A 10,487-nucleotide genomic window follows, 5' to 3' on the forward strand; every position below is an offset into this window, starting at 1 on the left:
AAATCTAGAAAACAGCAAAAGAAGCCAAGGACAGCGTTAGCAGAAATGACCGGGGGAGGGAGACAAGGACGACACTGAATATAATGGGGGTGGGGTTGGGGGATGGGAGGTAGCATCTGCTATCAAATCCAAAAGTATTCATACTGCTGGCAATTTTGGGGCAGTTGAACTTCTGTCCTTGAATAAAAGCTGATTCCACCTGAACATATTATTACATAATTTCCAAAAAAGAAGAAACTTTTTTTTAAGTAACCTTATGTAAGAATTTGCCTGGGGTATGAATAATTTCAGAATTGACTGCGTTGCTGTTTTTTGCTATACAAGCTTAAAGGAAGGATGCTCAGGAAGACAGATGGAAAAGAGGAAAGAAACTTCCAAGGTTAAAATGGGGGATGAAATAAAAGCAAATTAGAAAGATCAAGTGATCGTCAGCTTTAATTATCATGTATATCAACACTGAATTAGGATATGTCTTAAATAATCTTTGCCTCTGGCATTTCAGAGTATTTACAAAGGTTGAAAAGTTGCACTCTTTGTCTCTGTGTTGTATCAACATTCCTGATTGAAACAACAACTGTAGATCTTTGTGTGTTAGGTTGTGCCAGGTAACTGCTGCCCTTCAGAGGAGCGATATCCTGTCCAGAAGGAGAAATCTGCACAAAAATGTCATGTTGGACACAAACAAGTCCACTTTGGGCTGCTCCAGCCAGTGCTGAAACATCTACTAATCGTCATCTTCATCTTCTTCTTCATCATCGTCGTCATCATCATCTTCGTCTTCATCATCTTCGTCTTCATCATCGTCGTCATCTTCGTCTTCGTCATCATAGTCTTCGTCATCCTCTTCCTCATCATCGTCATCTGAATCTATGTCACCAGACAGCACGTCCTCAATCCACTGCTCCAGCTCGTCGGAGCTCGGCATGTCGTCCTGGTCATCCATGTCCATCCACACGCTGTCCGCCTGTCGGACAGCAGATTGTTCAAATCGTTAAATCCTTGCAAATAATACACTTCTTTATGCAAGCTCTAACTTTTCTTAAATCATAGAGGCAACCCTCAATCTTAACTGCTTTTGTTTAATCACTGTTCTCACAACTATGTAAGTTATTTGACTGTAAACGGTCTCTACCTCCACCACAGCTGCCAGTGGTAAGTTAGTTGATTCTTAAGACTCAGAAGGTGTTTTACAACATTCATGTTGAGTTAAAGTTATTGTCCCACTTGTTGTCACTCATCTAGGTATGAAAAAAGAATGACTCACATCTGCCACATCCACCACACCGATCTGAGGGGAGGAAAGGTCGATGCCAAATGTTTTCTCCCAGTATGGAACCAGCTGAAAGAGAGGCAAAATGACAACTCTAAATGGACACAACGACTGGAGTGTCCAAAGGTGTAAATAACACAAAATCCATCCATCTTCTTCCACTTAGCCAGGACTGGGTCGTGGGGGCAGCAGTCTAAGCAAAGATGCCCAGACTTCCTTCTCACCGTCACTTCCTCCAGCTATTCCTGGGGGACCCTGAGGTGTTCCCAGGAAGTCGATAGATGTAGTCTCTCTAGTGTGTCCTGGGTCTTTCCTGGGACACCTTCCCAGGGAGATGTCAAGGAGGCATCCGGACCAGATGCCCGAGCCATCTCAACTGGCTCCTCTCAATGTGGAGGAGAGGTGGTTCTACTCTGAGCTCTCTCCGGGTGACTGAGCTTCTCCCAATATCTCTAAGGGAGCGCCCAGCCACCCTACGGAGAAAGCTCACTTCAGCCGCTTGTATTTGAGACCTCGTTCTTACAGACATGACCCAGAGCTCATGAACATAGGTGAGTATTGGAACGTAGATCAACCAGTAAACTGAAATTGTGCTTCCTGGCTCAGCTCTCAATTCACCACAATGAACTGGCACAGCGACTACATAATGGTGGAGCCTGCTCCAATCCACCTGTCAATCTCGTGGTCAAGACAATCAACTCCTCCACCTGGTGCAGGAGCACTCCACCAACAGAGAGAGGACAAACTACTTTTCTAAAAAAAATGGACTTAGACTTAGTGGTACTGACTCTCATTCCAGCCACTTCTTACTCTGCTGTAAACCACTCCAATACATGCTTGAGGTCCTGGCTTGATGAAGCCAACATGAAAACATCATCTGCGAAGAACAGAGATGAAATCCTGTGGGCAAACCAGATCCCTTCTGGCCCCTGGCCAGATGGCCTTTTGTCCATAAAGATTACGATCAGATCCGGTGATAAAGAGCAGCCTTGCAGGAGTCCAACAAGCACCGGGAACCGGTCTGACTTACTGACGGCTATCAGAACCAAGATCCTGCTCCGGTCATACAGAGACCGGACAGCCCCCAGTGAGGTTTCCTGGACCCCGTATTCCCAGAGAACCCTCCACAGGAAACCACAAGGGACATGGTTGAATGCCTTCTCCAAATCCACAAAATACTTTTGGATTGGATGAGCAAACTCTCAGGAACCCTCCAGCACCCTAAAGAAGGTGTAGAGCTGGTCCACCGTTTAATGACAGGACAGAAACCGCACTTTTGTTCCTGTATCTGAGGGTCGACTATCGGACAGACTCTCCTCTACAGTACCCTAGACTTTCTTAGGGAGGTAGGAGTGTGATTCACCGGTAGTTAGAGCACACCCTCCAGTTCCACTTCTTAAAAAAGCTGTCCTTCAGTACTGCGGTACACAAAACACAAAATCAAAATGTGCTCAATTGTGAGAAACATCCGCACCAGTGGGAAATCATCGGGGTCGATCCAGATGATGCTGAGGTTGGGGTTGTCAGTGTTGTCTTGAGCCACTTCTTTCAGGATTTCCAGAAATTCAAAACCATCTGTTTAAATTTCAACACCATAAAGTCATTAGAACCTTTTCATTATATACTTGATATTTAGATGTTCAAAAGTGCCTTTAAGCACACAGTTTGCAGATAAAGAAACAGAAATATGTGACTTCACCTGGATCGTCCTCCTCAGCAAAAGCAACAATGTGCTCTCCATCAATGTCATCCTCCTGAAAACAGAGTCGAACATAAGCTAGAACATAGTTTTCACATATGTCAATTTAACCCTATTAAATTCTGCTTTGAAGGTTAAAAAGGACTTAACCTTTTTCTAATGCTACATTCAAACTGAGTGCTATCTGCTTATCAAATTTGCCTCTACTCCCTCTCTTTTGACACGTGGCAAATTTGCTGTGTAATGCTTGTCCAAAAAAATCGGACGCTCTCACCACATGTGGGAGCTACTGTCTAAAGATTTTACCCTCATTGCTACATGGAAGCAGGGTCTGCATGTCTGTATATTTCATTTACAAAGCCTGGAAGACACAATTGAGAGATAAGACTTATTTATTTTGAAGACCATCTGTAAACACCTTTCCATGTCTGGGTTCATGAGATCATTCAGAGATTCTCTCAATACGGTGAGGTTAACCATCGACTGCAGGAACTGTATCTGAATGATGGCTGCTTTCAGTGGTACTTCTGTCTCTCTGTGACCCAATTTGATGACTTAGTAAGAGAACAGAAAAACTGAAAATAAGGATTAACTTTAGAAACTTTTTATTATTGTCTCGCTGGCAACAGTTCCAATGTTCCCAGTGGAATCTCGTGCAACTTTTTCTCCATGTTTGACAAGTTCCATAAATTCCAAAAATGTTTTACTTTGAGTAACATATAAAAATGACTTTAGCCTAATCTAACTGTTCTGCATGACCCTATGAAATGATGATTAAGAAACCAAAAGAAAGGCAAGTTATTATAAAAATGTAATCCTAACAAAGTTGTGCAAGGGCTCGTTGGTCTAGAGGTATGATTCTCGCTTCGGGTGTGAGAGGTCCCGGGTTCAAATCCCGGACGAGCCCCGAGATGCAGGATCAGATGTTCATAAAAGCTGATGGTATCTAATGAGGAATTTTCTAGATAAATTCAGAACACACTTTACCTTCAGCAACATGCAAAAATAAACTTCGGCTGATGTCGACTGCCATGAATAAACACATTTAATGCTGTTTTAGAGACATAAAGAGAAGAAACCTTATTTTAAGAAGTTTGCGTTTATTTTTCAAGGGCTCGTTGGTCTAGAGGTATGATTCTCGCTTCGGGTGTGAGAGGTCCCGGGTTCAAATCCCGGACGAGCCCCACGATATACCATGGAGTTAAAATATATGGTTTTTAAAAAATGTATGAAGTGAAGGGGAGACAACAATTGGATTTTCAATCATCTAGCTTCTTAACCTTTTGTCACCTGCTTTCTTCCTCCTGTCTCTTTGACTACCTTAACTGTTCAACCATTTATGCAAAAATTATAATTCCAATAATTCCTTAATCTGAGAAAAGCAGCTTAACTCTGATATGGCAAATTTTGCAAAAGTTAATTAATTTACTTGTAAAATATTTGTAGAAGTGCAGTCCCTGGCAAATGTTCTGGTGTTAAGGAGTTGAATAGGGGTGTCATGTGAATTTTTCTACGTTTAACAAGTTTCATAAATTCAGAAAAAGCTTTACCTTCAGTAACGTGCAAAAAAAACAACAGGTTTTGCTAACTGCAAACCATTATTGAATTCAAAGAGGGTGCTTAATATTGCAGTCACTAGCAACAGTTCTGGTGTTAAGGGATTAAATGGGGATCTATCACCTTTTTTTTCCATGTTTAACAAGTTCTGTAAATTCAGAACATGCTTTGCTTTCAGTAACGTGCAAAAACAAACTTTAACTTTTGCTAACTACCCTGCAGGACCCTATGAAATGCTATCTTAGAGGCTGAACTAGATGAAACTTTATTTTAAGAAATTCCTCTCTGATCACATTTGCTCTTCATGTGGGCTCGTTGGTCTAGAGGTATGATTCTCGCTTCGGGTGTGAGAGGTCCCGGGTTCAAGTCCCGGACGAGCCCCAAGCTGTTGCCTTTAACTAACCAATTCAAAAAGAGAATGGCAAAAATGATTAAAAAACAAACTACTATTAAGTACAGGAAAGACAAGAACTGAGTTTTAGTTACTCCTTAACCCTTCGAGTTTTTGCGTTAGTAAAAAACCTTAACCGTTCAACTGTTTACTCAATTCCAAGGCAGCCTCAATCAGAGAAAAAGCAGTATAGCCTTTATTTCCTAAACTTTTATAGTGATGAAATACTTGAGCTGCATAAACAGTTAAATGTTCTTATTGAAATTCAAAGAATGATCCAGTTCTGGTGTTAAAGGGTTAAATGGGGATCTATCAGAATTTTCTGTCCATGTTTAACAAGTTCTACAAATTTAGAACATTCTTTGCTTTCAGTGACCTCCAAGGTAGATTTTATCTTATGTTAGCTACACATGAAATGCTATTTTAGATTGAAAGGGAGAAAAACTTGTTTCAATAAATTTGTCTCTTATCAGATGTACCTCAAGGGCTCGTTGGTGTAGAGGTCATATTTTCAGGATGAGCCCTTGAGGTACATGTGATAACCGTCCTGCATAACCATATAAAACTCTGTTTTAAAGACTAAAAGAGAGAGAACATTATTTCATGAAATCTCTTTGCTATTTTGATCAAGGGCTCGTTGGTCTAGAGGTATGATTCTCGCTTCGGGTGTGAGAGGTCCCGGGTTCAAATCCCGGACGAGCCCCAGGTTGGAGCCTTTAACTAACCAGTATGACATGTACAAAAAAGGCAAAAATCAGAAAAAAAAACTAGGATGATGGACAGGCAAACCAATAATTGAAGTATCAGGTGCATGAAGTGTCAGGTCACCTGTTGTTTGTTTTTTTGTTTTTTCTTTTCCTTTGCTCCAGTGTTTTTGAATTACCTTAACTGTTAAACCATTTATGCCAATAATTCCAATACATCCTCAATCTGAGAAAAGCAGACTAACTCTAATATGGCTAATTTTCCAGGAGTGAATTACTTTATTTGTATAAATATGTGCTGAAGTTCAAAGTTTTTTTTTATTTTGTAGTCCCTAGTAGCAGTTCAGGTGTTAAGGGGTTGAATGGGGATCCCATTTGAATTTTGCTACAAGTTTAACAAGTTTCATAAATTCAGAACCCTATTCACTTTCAGTAACATACGAAAATAAATTTTAACTGTTGTTCACTGCCCTGCATAATCCTATAACATGCTGTCCTAGAGATTGAATGACAGGAAATCTTATTTCAAGAAATATTTCTTTAATCCAAAGCTTCTCAAAGGCTCGTTGGTCTAGAGGTATGATTCTTGCTTCGGGTGTGAGAGGTCCCGGGTTCAAATCCCGGACGAGCCCAAAGCTGTTGCCTTTATCTAACCAATATAGATTGCTAATTGAATCAAAACAGTATTGAGTACAAGCAAGAATCTTAATTATTTGGCTCCTTCAAACTTTTTTTCTCAATGTTTAGCAAGTTCCACAAATTCAGAACATGCTTTACTTTCAGTAAAATGCAAAAATATACGTTATTTAATGTTAACTGCTCTGCATGACCACATGAAATGCTGTTTAAGACACTGAAAGAGAGAAAGAAATTTTATTATTTTCAAGGGCTTGTTGGTCTGATGGTGTAATTTTCACTTCTAGTGTGAAAGATTCTGGGTTCAAATCTCAGATGAGATATGGAGCCTAAACAAACCTATATCTAATTTTAATCCCAGTGCATCCTGTAGGGGAGAAAAGTAGCATAGCACTGACATGCTTAACTTCACAGCAGTGAATTACTTTAGCATGTCTACGAGCATGTCTTCTTCCTTCTTTTGTGACCAACAGTCCTTTATATTCTTCTATCAAGTCTTCATATCTGCTTTCTCCATTTCAAATGACACACCAAGTATCTTCCTCATCACTTTAGCTGCAGGTGTTTAGTCCTCTGCAAGAATCTCCAGTTCTCCCTAAACCTGTTTCAACTCGTCCCTAAAAGAGGCAAGCAGGACTCTCCCTTTTTCCAACTCTACTCTACCCTTGTCCTCCATATCTTTGTCCTCATCAGTCATCTTCACACCCCTATCTTATGCTGTCTGGATACACTCTTTCCACCCACAACTTTACTGTTCCTGATCTCTTTCAGATTACGTCTGCACAAGATGCAATCAACTTGCTTGCTCCTCCTTCCTCTCATCTGTGTTTCTCTGTCATCCTCTTGTTTCTGTAAAAATTGCTTCATTCCTGAAATTAATTTTTTTCTAAGTAAAGTCCACTCCATCTGTTTTTCTGTGTTACTGTCCTAAACAACTAAATATTCTGTCACTCTCTCATCATATCTGTTACTTTCACCCACAGGTTCATTAAAGTCTCCCACAATCACCACTCTCTTCCCTCTAGGGCAGGAGTCTGCAACCTGCGATAAAAGAGCCATATGTGGCACTTTTATCTCTCCATGGTGGCTCCTTGGAAAACATAAAATAAGTCATGGAGACTGCTGACCCAGCCATGTCAACCGTTGGAGTCAGCAGATCCCTGCCTAGCCACAACTACCTAAAGAAAACAAATAAACAAAGCCCCCAAACTAAGACTACCAAGGTCCAAACTAAAATAACAAAACCCAGCAGTCTAAGACTACAGAGGACAAAGGGGTAAAAATTAAAGAAAGGATTACTTAATTAACATTTATATAATTTAGATTAGTTACATGTATAAATTGATGTCTAGGGTGCACATAGGGTATAAGTTTTTGAGCTTCTGTCAAACGTAAAAAAAAAAAATTTGAGAGATGCTGGGTTCTTTTTGTATTCTTTGCTTTTGTTCGTCCCAAAAACAGGCATAATTCATATTAATTGTTAAAAAAGAAGGTCATGGATGCAAATCCAGAATTCTTGAAGGCTAAAATAAGACTATGTGGCTCCTTCTAGAATTTGATCAGTAGAGAAAGAACTAAACGTTCCCGACCCATGCTCATCTTGATCACCTCATCTCTTCCTTTAGAATTCCTCCTTTTCTTACAGATCACGTCTTACCTGGGGGGTATAACCACTGACAACATTTCACAGCAACCTTTAACTTCAAGCTACAGATTCATCAACCCACCTAAAATTCTTCAGAACATTGTTACCAAACTCCCCTTTCAGAATCTTTCCTTCTCCATTCCTCTTTCTATAAAACACATTGAAGTTCCCATTTATAAACCTTACTTTTTTTCTAACTGGTTTCAGGAACACACATGAAATCCACCTTTTCTTTCAAATTTTCTCTGTAAATTCAAAATTCTCCTGCATTTTGCGATAAACACCATTTCCTTGTCTTACCCAGATTTCATACATGCTGTGAGGCTGGAGTTTCCTAAGTGTTGGTCTGAAAGAGAGAAGAATCAGAAGCAATAAAAGGTGGAGATTTCTCCTTTTTTGTTATTATCTTTTGTTAATATGTACCAGTTTAAATATGAAAGAGAGATAGAGTATTACCTTTCCATCAAACTCATTTTGACAGGTGACCTTTGACCTCCACATTCCAAAGTGATGACGTAACAATTTGATATCAAATTTATATAAAGTTTATATCAAATTGATATCAAATTGTTACGTCATCACTTTGGAATGTGGAGGTCAAAGGTCACCTGTCAAAATGAGTTTTGATGGAAAGGTAATGCTATATCTCTCTTATGAACATAGTTAATGTGTACATTATTGCTTATGCCAGAGTGTCACCTCTCATGCTGTTCAATGTATTCGATGAGTTCAGACTCGATGTACGGTTTTCCTGGAATAGTGACAGGTTCATTCATGAACGGTTCATAAAAGTCCACTTCGTTCAGCTTCAGTTTCAGTTTCTTGGCAATCTGGATCAGAGCAATAAGAATGAAGCAGAATAAGCAAATCTAGAAAATCCAAGATCTTGAATGTCTAGAAGAGAGAACTCCAGCATTAAAGCTTGTTCTTAAAACCTATAAAGTAAAACCTGAGTATGCTCCCGTCTGTGTAAAGATGCATTCACACCAAACGTGATTAGACACATTTACGTGCCCGCCACTCTTTCCCTGTACCGAGGGTTCTGTTTGTATGACAGCCGCTTCCGCTGTGTTTCTGTGTTTCTGTGGCTGAGCAGCTGAGGATCACTGTCTAGTATAAACCCGAGCGGGAAAAAAATCAAATAAAGGGACCTATTTCCTTTTAAATGTTTCGATGAGGGCCGAGCCGGCAGATGGAGCAAGTGAGCACCGCCACAGGAGCGAAAGTCATTGAAAACGTCACATGCCCAAAGCTGAGTTCCTGATTGCCAGATGTGACGCTGCAACCGGTCAAACTTCAGATATTTAAATTTTGGCTGCGCCGCCCAATTCGCGCAGCGTCGTTGACTTAAATTCGCCACAGACCGTGCAGGTACCATTGACTTAACATTGAAACTGGTCAGCTTTCCCACGCAATTTGCCTTCGGTGTGAATGCACATTAACGCTACGTTCACATTGAGCATGTGACACCCCTTTCTTCAACATACTATATGTTTACCCCATGGTTTTCACACTGGACTGGAAGGGAGGGGCTTCCTCTATAGTTTTACTAATGCATATCCACCACCTACAGGTGGCATATAGTGCAAATATTCATGTCTCCTCCATAATCAATTTCCAAATGGTTCCATAAACTACCAATTCCAAGTCCTGTATGTAGAACCTGAAAACACTTGTAGAACTTTGAGTAGCAATGCCTAAGAGTCTCCAAAACATGCATCTGTGTGTTTAAATAGACTTTTCATTGAAAGTCGTGTTGCTGAGTGCGGTGTGAATATAGCTAAAGACTAAAACTCTCATGTTATTGAGATCACACAATGAATCAATAGCAACACAAACCTTGGGGTCAAACGTGGCGTAGAATTTGATGAACGGGTGAAACTCCTCAGCTGCGTCATCATACTCAATGAAATCTGAGAACAAAGGTCCAGAAGAGCAGATTCAAAGTTGCTGACAAGTTTGCGCCAAACAAAGAAGCATCTGCAGATCATGAGAGTCAACCTACGAGGAGATCTCTCGCTCTTGAAGTAACCCACCAACCGGATGACATCGTCCATGTTGAAGAAGCCCTTCAGTTCGCGGTCGTTGTCAATGACCTCTACTGGGTTTTCAATCACCTGGTAGGAAACATGTAAGATGAAAAAAATGCTATACAGGTGGCACATCTAAACTCCTCAGAACATCATAATGTGGAGGAGCTGCTTTAACTTCCTCTCTACCAGAGGAAAACAAAAAGGTCAAGTTAATTTTTTTATCAATCCCTTCACATCTGGTATTATTGAAAAGCCCCAAAATGTCCTCTGTAGATACCAATAGGTGTCAGTTCAGTAGTGTTCAGTGGTTGGGAGGTGTTCGGGTTTATAAATGTCCTCTGCGAGGGCCAAATTTGCATTGATGCTAATCAAAAAGTTAAGATTAATTTAGTCTTTTAAAATGCCTCGACTTAGCAGACAGTTCTGTTTTAGTCCTTCAAAGATGAAAAGGCCTCATACTTTATTTTTTAGTAGTTAAATTAATACGTATATATTAATACATATATATATATATATATATATATATATATATATATATATATATATATATAT

At 40.0% G+C, this 10,487-nt stretch overlaps 1 protein-coding gene and 5 non-coding genes across 7 annotated transcripts in view; 5 read left to right on the forward strand and 1 right to left on the reverse strand.

Annotated features, from left to right (window-relative positions):
* Window positions 1–417: 417 nt before the first annotated feature.
* The window catches only part of casq1b (calsequestrin 1b), a 20,422-nt gene continuing 10,352 nt past the window's right edge, over window positions 418–10,487 (reverse strand). For both annotated transcript variants that reach the window (XM_024287474.2, XM_024287473.2), the window contains 8 exons: window positions 9,908–10,019; window positions 9,742–9,815; window positions 8,602–8,732; window positions 8,203–8,248; window positions 2,970–3,024; window positions 2,745–2,845; window positions 1,265–1,339; window positions 418–964 (listed from right to left, as the gene is read on the reverse strand). In XM_024287474.2, the coding sequence (XP_024143242.1) occupies window positions 725–964; window positions 1,265–1,339; window positions 2,745–2,845; window positions 2,970–3,024; window positions 8,203–8,248; window positions 8,602–8,732; window positions 9,742–9,815; window positions 9,908–10,019 (834 nt within the window). In that variant the 3' untranslated portion in view covers window positions 418–724. The remainder of the gene's footprint in view (window positions 965–1,264; window positions 1,340–2,744; window positions 2,846–2,969; window positions 3,025–8,202; window positions 8,249–8,601; window positions 8,733–9,741; window positions 9,816–9,907; window positions 10,020–10,487) is intronic.
* Window positions 3,805–3,876, forward strand: trnap-cgg. The gene has a single exon. It is a non-coding gene; the product is annotated as a tRNA-Pro (tRNA).
* trnap-cgg lies at window positions 4,082–4,153 on the forward strand. Its single transcript has one exon. It is a non-coding gene; the product is annotated as a tRNA-Pro (tRNA).
* On the forward strand, window positions 4,836–4,907 carry trnap-cgg. The gene has a single exon. It is a non-coding gene; the product is annotated as a tRNA-Pro (tRNA).
* On the forward strand, window positions 5,549–5,620 carry trnap-cgg. The gene has a single exon. It is a non-coding gene; the product is annotated as a tRNA-Pro (tRNA).
* Window positions 6,182–6,253, forward strand: trnap-cgg. Its single transcript has one exon. It is a non-coding gene; the product is annotated as a tRNA-Pro (tRNA).

Source organism: Oryzias melastigma, linkage group LG18 (assembly GCF_002922805.2).
Source record: "Oryzias melastigma strain HK-1 linkage group LG18, ASM292280v2, whole genome shotgun sequence".
NCBI classification, from domain to species: Eukaryota; Metazoa; Chordata; class Actinopteri; order Beloniformes; family Adrianichthyidae; genus Oryzias; species Oryzias melastigma.